Source organism: Dryobates pubescens, chromosome 1 (assembly GCF_014839835.1).
Source record: "Dryobates pubescens isolate bDryPub1 chromosome 1, bDryPub1.pri, whole genome shotgun sequence".
NCBI lineage: Eukaryota > Metazoa > Chordata > Aves > Piciformes > Picidae > Dryobates > Dryobates pubescens.
The window spans coordinates 64,519,275-64,537,772 of NC_071612.1; the positions used below are offsets into that span (position 1 = coordinate 64,519,275).

The following is an 18,498-nucleotide window of genomic DNA, read 5'->3' on the forward strand; positions in this document are numbered from 1 at the left end:
CCCCAGGGCTGCAGTTCTGCCCTCTGCCCTCCCAGCAAGGCACATGGCTGAGAAACTCCAAGCCCATGCAGCAAAAGGGCCTTTCTCCTTCTTAAATATCTTGGCTTTTCCTGAGCTACAGCAATTTAATGCCAGGGAGGGAGCCGGTGTGTTCTGCAGCCACGTTCCTGCTTTATAGCAGCCCAGGTTATAAATAACAATCAGTCTCTCCCGCCAGCCTGCTCCCCTATCCCCTTTTGCTTTTTTTAATCTTTGCCAAAGGTACTGTTTAGAGATCTTTCTAGACCATTTATTTTTAAATTACCAGCCAGAGGAGAGAAGAAGGGAAAAAAATAAAAAAAGGAAAGAAAAAAGGCAAGAGAAGGAAACTTCTGGGGCTGATAGCTTATCAGGAGGAAATCCAAATGTCACATTAGTTGAGAAAGTTGGAAGATTAAATTTTCCAACACCCTTCATCTGCTGCTGACATTTAGGGACTTTTTTTTTCCCCCCTCCTCCCTCTCCTCACCACACATCTCCCAAGCTGGCTGAGTGTTGAGGGGACCAGCACCGTGCTCTCCCCTGCCTCCCCTGTACCAGAGGCTGGCACAACCCCTTGCTCTCCCTGCTCCCTGGGGACCTCAAGCAGGTGGGTGAGTGCCAGAGGGCTGATCTTGGTGTGAGGATACCTTCATGGAGCTGTACTGCTTTGCACTGGAAAACAGCATGTCCCAGGGGATTTGGGCTTCAGATGTCACTTAAACATCATCCTTTGCCACAAATGCAGCACTGAAGATGGAAAATTGCTTTATTTCTGCATTCTGCCTGTGACACCCAACTGAGGGCATCTGCTGGTTGGAACACTTCTCCCCAGATAAACCCCATAGCCCTTGCTGGTAGGGAATGCTGAAAAATTTGATTTTGCAAACATTTTGTGAGCTTTGGGGACCCCCAGGAAAATTTTCTGATGTTCCCACTTATTCAAAACCACTTGGAAATCCAAAATCTGTTTAGGAAGATAGTGGAGCTGAGGTACAAGCAAAATGAATAGGAAGCTCATTTCTTTCTCAGTGTAGTTAAAGCTGGCATAAGGCTCGTGAATAAGCCCCAGTTAGGTTGAATAGGCATTGTCCATCAGAACTAACTCCATTTCAGCTAGATCCTGCTCAATTTAAATATAAAAAATGAAGCTAAATAAAGAAAAGATGGAAAGAGCACTATTTAGCTCCATTCAAGCCTTCTGGTGTCATCTCCTTCCTTTTTTATTTCAGCATCACCTTCTTTTCTCTCCATTATTTTTGCTGGAATTAAATTTAATGGGATCTCACCAGGAAGCAGCAACAGCACTGATAGGGAAGTGCCTGCCTTGCCAAACCCACAAGCCTCAGCAGTAGGACACCCCTAGTTTTGCTGGCTCTTTCTCCAGAGGACTGAAGTCAGTGTGGCCAATGAATTTGCAGGGCTGTTCCTCCTCCATGACATGTCACCTTCCCTAAGGAAGGGCCAGGGACTGGGGTCCTTGGGGACATAGTGCCACATTGCAGTGCCCGGTTTCTCCATGGTGCCCTGAGTGCCAGAGGGCTTGGTGAGCCCAGCTCTGAGGTTGAGATGCCTCCTGTTTCCTAATCCTGTCTAATGTGACCTGGGATGCTCTCCTCACTTGCAGAAATGGCTAATCCCAAAGCTGACAGCCAGCCAGGAGATGCCAGCTCAGATCCTGCTGCTGACACTGGGCATGGGGATGTCCAGCTCCCCTGTCCCCTGTGCCACAGCAATGACAGCAAAAGCCCTGCCCTGCCCGATGGATGCATCAGTCCTGTACCTCACTCCCCTGGGCAGGGAGCTCCCCAGGCTGTCTCCTCCTGCCTCCACAGCCAGCCAGTTTTTCCTCTGCTTCTATACAAAATCCTCTTTAATGCATTTTAAGGCCATTAGCTCTGTCCTCTCTGGAGTGGCCCTGGAGAGCAGGGTCCTGCCCTCCCTCCTTCGGCAGCTTCGCCCACACTGGGGAGGGACAGGAGACATTCCCTGCTCCGAATGAGTGGGGCCCTGAGCAGGGAGACCTGCACAAGAGAGCAAGCACCCTCACCTTTGGTCACATTATCTGCCTGACTTTTCACTTCCATCTCCCAGACTCTCCTTGGCTCCAACTTCCCCTGCCAAGGAGTCCTGCTGTCACCACCTGGGGTCAATGGCACTGCAGGTTTGACAGTAAGTCTGCTATGAGGGCATGCATCCTCTCTTCCACTCTGCCCCCAGTGCTGCCCTGGGGCATCACCTCCAAGGTGGGGTGAGAGAAGAGCCAAAGCTCAATGCAGGACATGTTGACCAAGCTGGTGGGACTCCATCAAACTCAGATTTTCCCCTTCCTTCTGCATGGCACCTTCTGCAGGTTCACAGGGTCACTGATGTGCTGTTTTCAGATGAAGCCATGTGGTTTGCAAGTGATTTTCTGCCAACACTTGGTACTCCCATTCTTTCCCTCCCGCTGCAGTACCGTTCCCAATGGCACATCTGCTGCCAGCTCTGCCTCAAGGCAAGGACCTGTTCTGGGGTACAGGTGCTGCTTGAGACTGCCCCCAGACTCCTACCTTGCTCTCCTCAGAGTTCTCACCCCGCTCTCAGGACATCACAACACCCCAGCATCTCTGAACTGAGGGCATCTCTACCCAGTGTGCCCCTGCCTCGGAAGGATCCCATGGCATAGGACACCATAGGAGCCAGGTGACAGCCAGCAGAGCAGGGTGCCATGGGGAAGCAGGCATTGCTGTCAGAGTGCCCTGCACCCCTGGCGCAGCACCTGAGTGCCATCACCGTTACCGTCACTGCACAGAGGAGCTGGCAAATGCCAGCCCCCTGGGGAGCGCTGGGAGAGCAGAGCTGTTGGGGCTGTATTTAAAGCACTGATTGCCAGAAATCACAGGACGGCTGTGCCGGGAGGGGGGCAGAGAATTAGATTCAGTCTCTAATTAAAGGTTTGCTCTTCATTTGAATTTCAGATGCCAGCTTTAATTTTAGAAACTTTTCCAGGCAGTGCAGCGACCTCCCCACCTGCCTGCTGCCAGGGACAGTAAGTGTGGACAGATGCCACCACAGCTTGGCTGGGGAGGGGACGTGGCTGAGTACTGGGCACCCACTGTCCACTGCGGTCTTGTTATGCCAGTTGTAACAAATCCTGTGCCATGCCCTCCCTGTATGGGGCTGGCAGGGGCAAGGGGCCCAGTGGTGGGCCAGGGTGATGACTGTGCCAGTGTTTCCAGAAGGACAATACTCAAGTAGTCAATACTCACATATTCACTACTCACGTATTCGGTGTCCGCCTTCGAGTCATAGTACTCAATGTCTTCCTCCTGCAGAGAAAAGGGAGAGTTGAGTGATGGGCAGGGATGGGGTTGCCAGAGGGGTCCCTCCCCTCCCCTTTACCACGTTGCTGGCAGTCACCACATCACTGAGGACCAAACTCTGCCCACCCTATGCTGTCCCTGGGACATGGTTGGGACCCTGCATCCTCCTTGTCCACCCTCCAAGGACCATCTGTCACCTGCTGCACTTCACTCATGGCTGCCACGGAGCTGCAGCAGCACAGGGCCATGCACAGCCTCTGCCACAGCCAAACAGCCCCATGACAGTGCCACTAGTGTGACTGTGGCCTCTGCACTGACAGCGGGTGCAAGGCGTCACCATGTGCCGGCACTGAGGGTGCTTTGGTCCTGTTGCAAGAATTGGGAGCTGCAGGAGAACTGGGCACAGGCAGCGTGGCAAGCAGCGTCCCCGCAGCTGGCAGAGCTCTCCATGTGCTCCAGACACAGGGAGAAGAGAGTCCTCACTCCCGCCTAGAAACGCACGTCATTAATTTGGGGTATTTAGAGCCTATTTAGGCAGAAAGATCTGCTCAGATTCCTCTTCCCCACGTGTCAGGACGCGAAGCAGCTGATAAAATTCCTAAAGAGGCAATTGGGGGAGCAGCAATGCTGTCACAACAGCGTTTCGTGTGCCATCAGAAGGGGTAATTAAAGGGCACTCGGAGACTCTTCTCTGCGTGCTGGGACGTGAGCGGGAGGCAGAGCCCCGGCAGCCGTCACAGCTCTGACATGTCTGCCACTCCAGCAGCTGCTGCACAAGCCAGCCTCCCCCCTCCGGCGCCCGGCAGCGCTGTGGGAAGATTGTTGCTGTTGTTATTTAATGAGGAAAGTGATCTGGGTCCCCAACTGAAATCCCAACAAAAGCCTAACGGCGCTGCTGTGCCCCTACCCGCTCCTCTCCTGCTGCCTCTGCAGCACCCAGCCTGGCCACAGGCTCGTTCTGCGGCCAGCGGCAGTGCGATGCACAGCCCAGCCATGGATTCATACCGGTGGCACAATGACTTCCAGCCCAGCCCACTCATGGAGAAAGGGACCAGCAGAGCTGAGCACCTCACCGGGCAGCCAGCGCCACCTGCTCCACTGTCCTGGACTTACTGGGAGCTGGCAGTCACTGACCCTTCCTTGGTGTGATCCTCTAGGCACAAACCTGCCTCCCAGAGCAGTTTGCTGCTGTTGCTTTTCCAGGTTGCTAAGATGCAAGACTGCTAAGATGCGGGAAAGCCACTGGAGTGGGGATACTGCTCTCTCTGGGGCAGTGGTGACAGGGGGCCCCTAGCAGGCTGTGTGGCCAATGTCTCCCTGGGATGGGGAGTGCAAAGGGCAGTTTCAGCATCCTCCTGGGCAGAAGGGCCAGTCCCTGCTTTGGAACTGGGGCTCTAACCACGGCAATGAGGCAGCACCGAGAGTGGAAAGTGAAAAAAACAAAAACAACAACCAACCACCAAAAATCAACGCAGCATCTTCCAATTTCTGCTATTAAAAAGCCTAGTCATTAAGGGAATGTACTTATTAATTATCAGTGATTTGTTGTGAAATGCTGAGGGGTTTATAACAACAAGGAAAGGAAAAAAAAATAATTAATTCGTCCCCGGGTGTCCTCCCAGCACTGCTCCCCGCCCCACGCATGGCCCTGCCCTCGCCGGTGCTGCCCCTCCCCGGGTCCGTGGCCATCTGCACTTCCTAATTAAAGGAACCCCCGGGAGACCCGTAACAGAAATGAGCTAATTTCATGTTTAATGATCTTTAATCAGAAGTGAGTGTGACTAACAACAGCCATCCAGAAGGTGCTTTGTTATTCATCTTCCATCCGCTCTTCCAAAAGGCTCAAATCCCCTCCCAAACCTCCGCAGTGGGCGAGGGGAAAGGAGTAATGACCTGCTCCTGCTTTTACCTGCTCCACCGTGCCCACAGCATGGCATGGCATGGGTAGCAGAACACCTTGAAGGACATTTCTCCTACCACTTTCCCCAGGGATCACAGAGCCCTTGCAATGTACTTTTTCAAGCCATGACAACCCCAGGAAATGCAGGGTGAGATCCTGGTGCTGCTCCATGCCATGGCTCAGGTTAGCACACATGAGATGGCACATGTGGAACAGCCCGTGTTACCATAGCCCTGGCTTCATGATGTGCTCTGATGCCAGGCTCTGCTCTCCTTGCCACAACCCTGCTGATGCTGGGGGTGGTTTGTGGGCTCCAAGGGAGCCCATGGGTCCGGGCAGAGCATCTCTGTCCTTGGCATTTAGAGGCTGGTGGAGCTGGTGGGAATTTATTCCAGGAAGGAGGGACAGAGACCTCAGAGATGCCCTAGAGAGATTCTGGGATTCTCCTGAGAGGCAGCATGAGGTCCTGCAATTGGCTGTCCCTAATATTGGTTTTTTTAAACCACACTTGCCTTCTCCATGTAATCCTATCTTACTACTTCTCCAGTCCACCTTAAACCCAGCACCCTGTCTGTGTAAATAGCACCGGTATTTCTAGAGCCTTTCAGAATAAACACCAATAAAGAAAACAAGGGGGTGAAGATGTGGAGGGATTACAGAGCAAAACACTGTCCCTGTCTCTTGCAAATAAGCCTGCAAAAAACACTCCCCGGTTGTTGCAGAAGTGGAGGCAGAGCTGGGCAGCTGTCCCTTGGTGACATGTGAACTGCTGCCCATTCTTCTGCACCCTAACTGCCAAGTGGCCCCTGCACGATGGCACTCCACCTGTCGAGTCACTAGTGGAGAAATCACAGAAATCACATACATATTCAGGTTGGAAAAGACCCTTAGGATCACCAAATCCAACTGGTAACTCTACAAGGTTCACCCCTAAACCATACCGCCAAGCACCAAGTACAAGGGCACTTCAAGTCTCCTGAACCCTCAGTGCAAGATGAAATGACCTTGGGAGGTAAGTGCCACCACAGAGTAAACTTCAGATGTCACTGAAGCCATCACCCAGGCTTTTGTAGCAAAGCAACCAAGCAGCCACGATGTCTGCACCAAACCCTTGTGGCTGGTGTCAGCAGGCAGCCACCAGGTGGGACCTCCTGGACAAGGTTCCAGGGCTGCTGAGTGCCAGAGTCTTCCCAAGGGACTCCAGATTGCTTGTCCCCATTGATCCCTCCCCAGTACCCCTGTGCTCCACTCCTCTGCCGATTTTACACCAAAACTCCAAGGAAAAAACCGAATTAATGAAACCAGGGTGTGGGCTTCTGGACAGCTGCAAGCTGGAGCCTTGCCTGCAGCCCAAGGGAGGACTATGCTTTGTCATGGGTGCTGCCTGACCAGGTGCTGGTAGACCATGTTTGAGTCAAAGCCTGTGACAAGGAGGGAGACAAGGGGTCTGAGGTGGGCACTGAGGGGCACTCCTCCTTGCCACTCCCACACAGCCTTCTCCAAGAGCACTCAAATGAATTTTTTTTCACCTGAACCAATTGCAGCACCTAAAAATAACACTAGAAAAGTCAGTGCTCTGCTATCTCACTGCAGCCCAGCAATGTCAGGACAGAGGGGTACTGGCCCAATCCTCTGAGTCAGTGGTCTGAGGTAGCAAATAAATCACATCACACAAACAGCTGCCACTGGCCTGAAAAAGTCTTGGAAGGGGCTGTCAATGGCACATCAGCTCCTTGCTCCAGTCTGTCCAGCCTGAGCATACAGCCAGCAGGGACACAGCAGAGGGGCTTGAAGCTTGCTCTCCCCCTGTAACTTCATATAGGATCAACTGAGCTGGCTAATCCTTCTCTCTCAGATCTGTTGCCATCTGCAGGATCATTCTCTGTCATCTTGCAAGGGGTCACCCTGCTGACTGCATGCCCTGGGGATGCTGTGGCTCCTCAAGACAATTTTGCAGGTAACTCCTGCTGCACTGCACTGATTTTTGTCCATCTCTGCTCTCTGGCTGCAGGTTTCATTTCTCCAAGCGGCATGGTGACCCCTGTAGTCAGGAAATATCTTTCAAGATTTAATGGTCTCTGGAAGAACCAAGTCCTGCAGTTGTTTGCCTTCCAGGCAGTTAGGAGGAACATGGAGCATGGTAGGGAAGACAAGCTGGATCTCAAGCCAGCACCTGTCTGCTTCCTGGACAGCGCTGGATGGGGCCAGTGGCAGGGCCAGCATTGCAGCCCACAGCATGGGGACAAACCAGGTGGCAAGAACAGCACTGGTGGCTCTGCTCACAAATCCATCTTTCTTCTGCCATCTGCACTTACAATGGGCAGTGAATGTTTAGGGAGTTCTTCCCATTTCTGAACCATGAAACACAGAGAAATAGCAACAGATTTTGCTTGTAGTTGCACCTTTCATATGGGGGATAGCCTGCAGCGTGTCACACAGCTCCCACTGGGCCAGCAGGACCCACAGCTTGCCTCTGCATTAAGGCTGGATGGTGGCAGGGGGTGAGCAGGGCTCCCACCAGCATCACTCTAGCCAAGCCCACCTGAGTCAAGAGGAGTGGGAGTGCCAGGGGATGGGTCTGTGTCAGACAGTTTTTCCCAGTTGGTACCTGGGGATGGAGGTCTCACTCAGATGAGTGATCATCCCAAGGTGTCCCAGCTCTGCCATAAGCACAGCAGCCTTCTGGGCTGTGTAACAAGGCAAAAGAAAGTGTTTCTGCAAGAGCTGCCACGGGGTGGAGTGAGGGCCATGACCAGGAACAGGCTCCCAAGTGGACCAGATGGATTTCCAGGAGAAATTCCTACCTGCAATCACAGCCATGCCTGGCTCTGGGCATCAGGGAAGAACCTGGCAGCAGTTGGTAAGGGCTGAACCTTTTATTTCCACTGGGCTGGAGCTATGCTTGTCCATGTGCATCATGATAATTCCTTCACAGAGAGAGTCATTAGCCATTGGAATGGGCTGCCCAGGGAGGTGGTGGAGTCACCATCCCTGGGGGTGTTCAAGAGGGGATTGGACGTGGCACTTGGTGCCATGGTTTAGCCGTCATGAGGTCTGTGGTGACAGGTTGGACTTGATGATCTTTGAGGTCTTTGCCAACCTTATTGATTCTATGATCCTATGATTCTATGATGAACTATTACCCAGTTGCCAGGAAGAGGAAAATATTCATGGTTAGCCCCAGCCACCATGGCCTGTTGGATGGACTCAGGACTGGCCTGGTGAGGACCATGGCTCTCCTGCAGCCCTCACCATGCCAGTTCCCTCACATGCCATCCAGCAGCACAGGCTGTATGCACTTCCCAGGACAGGTGGAAGCAGGCAGCATAATCTGCCTTGGTGTCTTTTTTTTTAAATAAAAAAATCCAGTTTCCTCCTCCTGCCTCTCTGGCAGAGCTGGGGAAATACTTAAGTGACTCGTCAACAGTTTTTTCATCTCCCTGAGAAGATGTTTCATCTGATCAGCTCGTGGTTTGGACAGCAACACTCTGTGCTGGGTTAGGAACTGGATGGAGGGCCGAGCCCAGAGAGTGGTGGTGAATGGTGCCACATCCAGCTGGCAGCCAGGCACCAGTGGCGTCCCCCAGGGATCAGTGCTGGGCCCCATCCTCTTTAACATCTTCACTGATGATATGGATGAGGGGGGTGAGTCAGTCATCAGCAAGTTTGCAGATGACACCAAGTTGGGAACAGATGTTGGTCAGTTAGAGGGCAGAAAGGCTCTGCAGAGGGACCTCGACCGACTGGACAGATGGGCAGAGGCCAATGGGATGGCATTTAACAAGTCCAAGTGCCAGGGGCTGCACTTTGGCCACGGCAACCCCATGCAGAGCTACAGGCTGGGGTCAGAGTGGCTGGAGAGCTGTCAAACAGAGAGGGACCTGGGGGTGCTGATTGACAGCCGCCTAAACATGAGCCAGCAGTGTGCCCAGGTGGCCAAGAGGGCCAATGGCATCCTGGCCTGTATTAGGAATAGTGTGGCCAGCAGGAGCAGGGAGGTCATTGTGCCCCTGTACTCTGCATTGGTTAGGCCACACCTTGAGTCCTGTGTCCAGATCTGGGCTCCTCAGTTTAAGAAGGACATCGAGACACCTGAAGGTGTCCAGAGAAGGGCAACAAGGCTGGGGAGAGGCCTTGAGCACAGCCCTGTGAGGAGAGACTGAGGGAGCTGGGGTTGTTTAGCCTGGAGAAGAGAAGGATCAGGGGAGACCTCATTGCCCTCTACAACTACCTGAAAGGTGGTTGTAGACAGGAAGGGGTTGGTCTCTTCTCCCAGGCAACCAGCACCAGAACAAGAGGACACAGTCTCAAGCTGTGCCAGGGGAGGTTTAGACTCGAGGTGAGGAGAAAGTTCTTCACTGAGCGAGTCGTTCGTCATTGGGATGTGCTGCCCAGGGAGGTGGTGGAGTCACCGTCCCTGGAGGTGTTCAAGGGGAGATTGGACGTGGCACTTGGTGCCATGGTCTAGTCGTGAGGTCTGCTGGGACAGGTTGGACTTGATGATCCTTGGGGTCTCTTCCAACCTTAGTTATACTGTGATACTGTGATACTGTGATCATGCCTCACCAGCTATTCTTCACACAGTGTCTCCTGCCTGTCCCTGCTCCTTCGAGGCTGCCTCAGACGAGGCCAGGCCACCTCTACCTGTGCCAAGCCAGTGTATGCCAGGGACTGCCTGCCCTACCAGCAATGAGATGGAATGGGAGTTGTGGTGGTTTAGGCTGGGTGCTGGCCCGGATGCCACTGCACAGACCACACCTGGGAGGTCCCAAAAGGGTCGAGCCCGCTGGGTGGTCCCAGGAAAGCAGGTATTTCACCCGTAATTCTCTGCTCCTCACACTCACGCAGGGTCCCTACTTCCTCTTTCGTCCCCTGCTGCTGCCTAGGTGAAATGGCTGGGCTGCCTCCCTTGGGCCTGCCAGGGGCTGGGCTGGGGAGAAAGAGCCCGGGGTTTGGCAGGGGGTGTTGGGTGTACCCCCAGGTGGGGATGGGACATTGTTGGGTATGTTTTTTGGGATCTCTCTCTCTTTTCAGTATTCAGTATCACTAAGGTTGGAAGAGACCTCAAAGATCATCAAGTCCAACCTGTCACCACAGACCTCATGACTAGAGTAGGGAGGACACTGCTGCCCACTGCAGGCTTGAACTCATGACCTTCCCATGAAGGGTCTTATGCACTATCAACTGAGCCACTTTTTGTTGTGGTTCTCTGTAAAACTTTCATGGTTGGATTTTTTTTTGGTGGTTTGTTTTTCCATTTAAACTTTCCACCATGTTTTGCAATCTGTCTGTCTGAGTCATTATTTTTGCCTGTGGTGGGAGAATTGGTCTCCTAAACCACGACAGGAGCACTAGGAGGAAAGCTAGCAGCGTCCACACCGAACTGTCACACCCACGGCACTGGGTGGTTTGGTCATCTCGCAGACTGGGGTGGGGTGAGGGGAGCCCCATGCTTGGCTTTCAAGAGGGAATGGCAGGGACACAGGGGTTTTGTGAATGATTCTCTTGTTCTGCTCTTTGGCCAGACCGGCTCTACAGCAAGGTTGGTGCTTTAACACAGTAATTCTCCGAGCGTAATGAAAGCTGACATTATATCAAACACAATAAAGACTCTGGGCTGATGGAGATCATTCCTGAACACACAAACCCATTAAACTGAGGGAAAAAAATATCAATTCTACACACTCGCCAGCCAAAAGAAAATGTGATTTGTTATCTAAAAGGGGGTTATAAACACAGCTTCAATGCACTTTCTGTGCTGTAATGAAAACTGGGTTTGAAACGGCAAGACGACTGCAAATTAGAGTATTTGATTTTATTCTCTAACTTTTTAGGTAAACCTTCTACAAGGGCAAGTGCAAGGTTACGGCGCCGATCTTTCTGTTCTTGGCCGATAAGTAGGAACTGTAATTAAAGGAGGAGAGAAATGAAAGGGGGATAAGGCAGCTGGCGCTCGCCCTTCCAACGCAGCTTTGAACACAAAGCCCTGCCTGCATCGCCGTGGCAAACCCACAGGAGCAGCTGCTGCTGCCCACGTACGGTGTGGCACAGCCACTGCTCCCGCCGCAAACTCATGCTGGATGCACCATGGGGATGCCAGACGGAGCAGCCGGTTGGCAGGGTCCTGCACCCAGAGGGATGCTGCACCCAGGGCTGCGCAACCGCAAAGGGACATTGAGCTGTGCCACTACATCCCCGTGCTTTATCCAAAGTTGGTGAGGGGTTTGGAACACAAGCCCTATGAGGAGAGGCTGAGGGAGCTGGGGTTGCTTAGCCTGGAGAAGAGGAGGCTCAGAGCAGACCATACTGCTCTCTACAACCACCTGAAGGGAGGTCGTAGACACGCGGAGGTTGTTCTCTTCTCCTAGGCAACCAGCACCAGAACAAGAGGACACAGTCTCAGGCTGTGCCAGGGGAGGTTTAGGCTGGAGGTTAGGAAGAAGTTCTATACAGAGAGAGTGATTGGCCATTGAAATGGGCTGCCCGGGAAGGTGGTGGCGTCACCATCACTGGAGGTGTTTAGGAGGAGACTTGATAGGGTGCTTGCTTAGGTGGTGTTGGATAATAGGCTGGACATGATGATCTTGAAGGTCTCTTCCAACCTGGTCTATTCTATTCTATTCTATTCTATTCTATTCTATTCTATTCTATTCTATTCTATTCTATTCTATTCTATCCCTCACCTTTCCTGGGTGACCAGCAGCGAAAGCCCTTGAGCACATGAGCACAAGCCCTATGAGGAGAGGCTGAGGGAGCTGGGATTGTTTAGCCTGGAGAAGAGGAGGCTCAGGGGTGACCTCATTGCCCTCTACAACTACCTGAAAGGTGGTTGTAGCCAGGAAGGGGTTGGTTTCCTCTCCCAGGCAACCAGCACCAGAACAAGGGGACACAGTCTCAAGCTGTGCCAGGGGAAGTTTAGGCTCGAGGTGAGGAGAAAGTTCTTCACCGAGTGAGTCGTTCGTCATTGGAATGTGCTGCCCAGGGAGGTGGTGGAGTCACCATCCCTCGAGGTCTTCAAGAGGAGATTAGACGTGGCACTTGGTGCCATGGTCTAGTCATGGGGTTTGTGGTGTCAGGTTGGACTCGATGATCCTCAAGGTCTCTTCCAACCTTGGTGATACTGTAATACTGTGATACTGTGAACTCTCTGTTATTCCTCCTGTCCTTCCCCATTTGGCAAACAGCGATCCTGTTTTCTCCAGAGTTTCACTTCTAATGGAGCTTGAAATTATCTGGGCTTTGTTATTTGCTGGCAAACTTGCAGGCAGGGGTTATGGATGTAGGCAGTGGCATGGGGCTGCCCAGTGCCCATGCTCTTGCTGCCGCCTCCATGCATGCTGCTGCATCCCAAGGCCTCCAGTGCTGTGCCTACCAGTTAAACCCTGTCCCCAGCAGATCTTGCACCTGCAGCTCAATGTATAACAAAAGGGCCTGCTAGGCTCTACCCTTCAAACAGCCCTGTCCTCCCTGGACAAGTGGGGATAGGTGGGAGATGGGGGACAGCAGGTGGAGGCTGAGGGGAGCTTCCCAGGGTACCAATGGAAAATGCAGCAAGGAAGAAGAACTGGGAGAAAAACAAGAGTAATAAACATTTTATGAAGCAGAAAATGGCTTATAAAGAAGTCAACTTTTAAAGGCAATTTATATAAGCCTGCCAAGCACACATAAAGGCAGGGATGGCTCTGCACTATCAGAGTGGCCCTTAAAGGGCCAAGTAAATCCAGCAGCCCCAGAAGACCAACACGCAGTGATGATGATGCCCTGGGATGCATTTCATGGCTGGTGGCACAGACCTGCGCCTTAGACACCCCCTGGTCAGCAAGCATCCCTGCGGCATGCAGGGCACCCAAGTCCCCACTGAAGGTGCTCAGACAAGGCTGAAGGTCTGGAAGAGAACCTAAGGCACTGTAAAACCCTGGAAGAAAGTGCAGCACACAGGCAGAGAGGAGATGGAGAAACATGGAGCAGGCTGAGACACCCAATGGGCAGCACGGCAGTTTGTCAGCAAGGATGGATACTAAAGATGGCAGCAAACCTCTGTGTGACTTTCCAGCATTTTCATAGGTACATTTTGCATGTCTCTCACCTGAGCAGGGTGGCAAGCAGAGGATAAAAACCTGGCAAACAGCATTGCAGTGCGTGTGGCAGCCCTGAAACCTCCATGTGCTGCTGGTAATGGTCTGCACAGGGGGTTCAGCACTGCTGCCACCGCTGGAGCAAAAGCCTGCAGACATCCAGAGCAGGGGGACAGCCGTGATGCGCTTCGAGGGACTGACCCCCATGGCTCTGCATAGAGTGGAGCCAGTTTGTCTCAGCTGCTGCACCCAGATCCCCTGCAGAGTCCAGGCTACAAGCTTGGAGGCCAGAAACTTCTTACTGGCAAAAGTTGTGGGCCAGGCCACTGTAAACTGGGAGCTTTTTGCAGTCTCTCATCCTAGCAGTGCTGGTGGTCCCAGTGCCCTGTGATGGCAGCCCACCCTGCAGCATTGGGACCCAGCTGTGACCTTTCCAGGGCTCAGCCAGTGAATGTGCATCCCTGGAGAGCCTCACTGAGCAAATGGGGAAAGGCACAGCCTCTCCCGGCTCCAAATCACCCAGGGTGATACAATGACTCCACATTGCAACCTGCTCTGACATCTCTCTTGTCCCTACCCACTGCGTCACCCCAAGCTGCCCCACAGACGTGGGGTGAAATGAACTGGAGGGACAATGTGAAGGATGCCCCAGGTGTCACTGCATGGGTGACCTTGGGGACAAGACTGCTTTTGGCAATGGAAGGTGTTCTGGTGTCCAGGATAGCTCTGGGGACATGTAGGGCACAGTTGGGAGACGTGGGAAGCCTGATAGTGGGCAAGAATAAGGAGCATGGCTAGGGCACAGGACTGCATGGGGCAGAAGGGGACATTTTGGGAACAGGGAGGTGCTTTGCAAAGCCCCCTGAGGTGCGAGCTGAGCTCAGCCTCTTCAGAAAGGCCAGCATGGCTGGCATGCAGCTGGGAGCAGCACACAAAAGGGATAAAAAAGAGCCTTCCCCTGCAGAGACGGGCCGTGAGCGACTGCTGGCAGCCGCCTCCCAGCCGCTCAGGCTCCTGTTTCCATTTCATTTTCCCCCGGACTTCCATAGCAACCCATCTGCAGCGAGGTTTAATGGGGCTGCCATTAGCACTAATGCAGCGCAAACACTCAGCATCTGCCGGCACCTTCGGATGGCAAGGCGGAAATCACGGCGCTAGTGCAATCTGTCATCCGCTGCGCGCCAGGCGGGGACGCGGCATGCTGGGCGAGCAGGGCAGAGCTGCGGCCAGAACGAACGAGCGGCTGGCGGAGAAGGGAGGAGGAGCTGGGAACGCTGCGCTGCTGCCTTCCCGGCCCGCTGCCCCTGCCAGCGACCGAGCCAGTGCCACTGGTGCTGGCATTCCGGTCTGATCGTGCCCTGCCATTTTACAGATGAAGGGCAGCAGGAGGCTCAGCCCTGGCGGCAGCAGCAGCCCTTTAGTGCCTCTGCTCTGCCTATCACAGTACATTAGAGGTTGGAAGGGACTTCAAGAGATCATCGGGTACAACCCCTCTGCCAAAGCAGGGTCACTTAGGGTAGTCTGCACAGGAATGCATCCAGGTGTGGGTTTTGAAAGTCTCCAGAGAAACCAAGGCTGATGCAGGCAGGGCTGGGGAAGCAGGGCTGGGCGGGTAGGGCTGCCTGCTGGGGCAGAGCACCCCAGGTGCTGCAAGACAAGCTGGGCCAGTCCATCACTTGATCCATCTGTGTCTGGGCTGTCCTGATAAAGCTGCAGTGAGCTCTGCAGTGATGCATGGCTGCACATTGTTTCTGGGTGACTCGCTCCTAATTACTTTGATTAAGTGGTTGCAAACAGTGCTATTAAAAATATTTTTTCTATGAAAGTGGATTTCTGAAAGGTTTGTGCCATGAATGGCAACATGAGCCAAGAGCTCCCCAGTGCCACAGCCATTCCTGGCATGTTTTATATCCTGACTGCTATCCACCCCACAGTTTAAGGCAATCAGGTCTAGATGGAGAGGGAGCTCTTTGGTTTAGTTGATTAGATGGCGTTGGATAATGGGTTGGATGTGATGATCTTGAAGGGCTCTTCCAACCTGGTCTATTCCATTCTATTCTATTCTATTCTATTCTAATTTTTGAGGGGGGCCTGTGGAGGTGCCCTGTTGCAGGAGACTCCATGTTGTGGCAGCTGCCCATCCCTGCATCTGCAGGGATAAGCAGAAACACCAAGGACTAGTGCAGAACACAGAGAAGACCTTGCTCCAGTTTTGTCCTCCCTGCCCATGCCCTAGCCACAGGGCATCTATCCCTGGGTACTAGCCCAGAACATTGTGCCTGGGACCACCATGATGCCCCCTGGGTGCCTGCGGCCAAACTTTGGGTCCTGCTTGGGGATCGGCTGCCCCAGGATTCCTGATCCCAGAGGACAGACACACAGATTGAACCAGCTATGAGAGATGCCTGTGGTCCCTTGGCTCTGCTCCTGGCCTTTCCCAGGAGCCCTGAGCCTGCAGCAGAAGTGTTGGTGAGGCACTGGTGTTGGCATCAGCTTTATGTCCACACAAAACCTTGTTCTCCTTCTAATGCCCCCTCCACCAGTCTCCTGCAAAGAGGTGACACTAAATCAGCAGCACACTCACACAGAAAGGTCTTGGTGACCGTGGGTGCTGGTGACAGCTGTCTACTGGATGGGAGGGTTGGCAGGGACACCTCACCTCTCCTTAGCAAGGCTCCTTCTGCACATGAAGGGAAGGGCCATGCCAGCTCAGCCTCTTGGGTACCTATGAGACACAGCTCCTGCTGGGATGAGAGTTGGCTACAAGCATCCACCCCATGTTGGCTACATAATGAACGAAAGTCAAACAGCTTGACACTTTTGCCTTCTCTTTTACTCCTCCTGCCTCTTCCTCTCTGTGTCAAACCCTGGTGAACACTGCCAATGGCAATAGGGTCTGCAGGAGCAGGATGTGGCTCCGTGTTTTCAACTCCTGTCCTCCCTGAGGAATTTGCAGTTGCAGAAATATCCTCCAGGCCTAACAGTGGGGCTGTCCCCTTGGCACTGCAGGGGGTTCCCTGGGGCCGGGCAGCATCTGTCCAACCCAGAGGAAGGGGCTGGGTGGCTCAGGAGTGTTTGATGCTGCAGCCTTGGTTTGCACTGGAAGGCAAACAGACATTCCTTCCTTTTGTATTACTCTTATAATTTGAGAGCATTTCCAGGCAGAACCCTTCAGGTTCCCACTGCGTGCTATCACTGCCAGAATTACAAAGTCAAATGCAATCATTAAACTTGCATCTTCCCTCTCCCAGCCCAGACTGCTCCTTCCTCCAGAAGCAGCCCCCAACAGCACCCCTCGCCAGCCTCTGTCAGTGCCACACACAAGCCAGTGCGTGACCAGCGCCCTGCACAAGGCCCTGCTTGGCACCAAATCTGTTGCCTGCTGCTCACTGCAGCAGCCCCCAAACCCTCAGCACTGAGCCACCAGCTCAACCTTCACCTCCTGCCTTCTCCTTGCAGTGTATGCAGGCAGAGGCGAGGCTGGAAACGAGCTCCAAATCGTTTCATTTGCTCTCTTTAGCGCTGGCAGGCAGTGGTGCTGCGGCCACCTGCATGCCAAGCAGCATGGCATGGCCAGTGGGCACTCGAGAGAAGCTGAGAGCACAGGCAAGGAAGGAAGGAAGAGCCAAGGGATGGGATGGGATGAGGAACTTGATGGCAGGAGTCATCCCCAAGTGTGGTGCCTCCACAGAGGCCAAGGTCCAGGAAGGAAGGGGGTGGAAGCAGCTGGGGCACGCAGAGCCTTACCCGGATGTTGTCCTGCCAGTGGTGAGCCTTCTGGAACTTCTCTGCTGCATTGGCAAGTCTCTGCAAAGCAAACGGGAGAGAAGTGAGTCCAAAGGAAGCAAGAGAAGCCAGGCATGGCTCACATCAACCCAGGACCATGGGTGCTGCCCCAGGGCCCACCGTCCCTCTCTTTGGGGGGTCTGCCAGGATCCTTCCACCCATCTGCTATGCAGGTTTGGGTACAGGAGGAGGGACTGTGTGTAGCAATGCCTGGAGAAAAACATCATGGGCATGATGAGCTGGTCTTTCTGAACCCCCTTCCCAGGCAAGCAGAGGGACTGCTACTATTTGATCTCAACCCAGGCTGAGCTATTGCCACAAGGTGACTGCAGGCATTGCCACCAGAGCTGGGCAGGCTCTCATTTGTGGCACTGGGCAAAGGCTGAATCCAGGTCCCTGTGCTGATGGCCCCAGCTCTCTGCAGGGCAGGGCAGACCCTTCAAAAATGTTTCCAAACCCCTTCAAAATGCCCCAGTGTGGGAGCCCAGAGGTGCATAGCTCTGCCCACCTAGATTAACCCTCTCATGTTCCTGTGTCCTCTTTCACCCTGCCACATGCCTAGGGACATTGGCTCAGTGGCACTGAGCCCCTTGGGAACACACCAGCGCTCCCAGGAGCTGGTGAGTGGGAGAGGAACCAGCCACGAGGCAGCAGCTCTGCCTGCAGGGGCTGCTTGCAAAGGGAGCTCCCAGGGCTGAGCTGCCTGCCTGAAGAGGTCTTACCCAAGGCTGAGGCAAGCACAATCTTCTCCCACTAAAGCACATGAGGCTTCAAAGGAGACGTAAGTGTCTCTGTCCTGGTGGCTCTGGAGGCAGCAATGGCATGTTGCTGCCTGTGCTGGGCTAGCCAGAGGAACCAGGGCTCACCAGGAGCAAGATGGGGAAATGCTCAGCTGGGTTTTGTGTCAGCCATGAGAGGCCTCACCAGCACCAATGGTACAGCAGGGCAGGGCTGAAGACTGGCAGTACCTAGGGTACTGGCAGTGCTGGAAAGAAACTGCAACCTAGCCTTTACTGGAGCAAAAGGGACAGACAGAGCAAGAGTTCCAGGCTTTCCAACAGGATCCGCTCTGCATCACTAAGCAAATCAAACCAAGAGCAAAAGAAGTGTCACAGACCTTTATCCCTTGAGCAGCCCCCAGGGGTGTGGGCAGCTGCCTGCCATAGTTGTAAAGCCTGATCAGCACCAAAGCCCAGCTGGAGGAAGCCAGCCTGCAGAGCTAAGGGCCACCCAGACCCTTGGGTGCTGGGCACCCTCACTACTTGCAGGTATGCAGGGTTCATCTCCACAGCCTGGCAGCACCTGGCACAACCTGCCCTCTCCCCCATCTGTCAGCTTTACAAGGCTCCTGGGGAATGCACCATGCCACAGAGGTCTCAGCTCGGGGTGCTGAGCGGTTAATTTGTGTGAGGTT

At 53.6% G+C, this 18,498-nt stretch overlaps 1 protein-coding gene across 3 annotated transcripts in view; it reads right to left on the reverse strand.

Moving 5' to 3' along the window:
* CACNA2D2 (calcium voltage-gated channel auxiliary subunit alpha2delta 2) overlaps positions 1-18,498 on the reverse strand; it is a 239,611-nt gene that overhangs the window by 31,879 nt on the left and 189,234 nt on the right. For all 3 annotated transcript variants that reach the window (XM_054167423.1, XM_054167436.1, XM_054167430.1), the window contains 2 exons: positions 17,046-17,105; positions 3,270-3,329 (listed from right to left, as the gene is read on the reverse strand). In XM_054167423.1, coding sequence (XP_054023398.1) covers positions 3,270-3,329; positions 17,046-17,105 — 120 coding nt within the window. The remainder of the gene's footprint in view (positions 1-3,269; positions 3,330-17,045; positions 17,106-18,498) is intronic.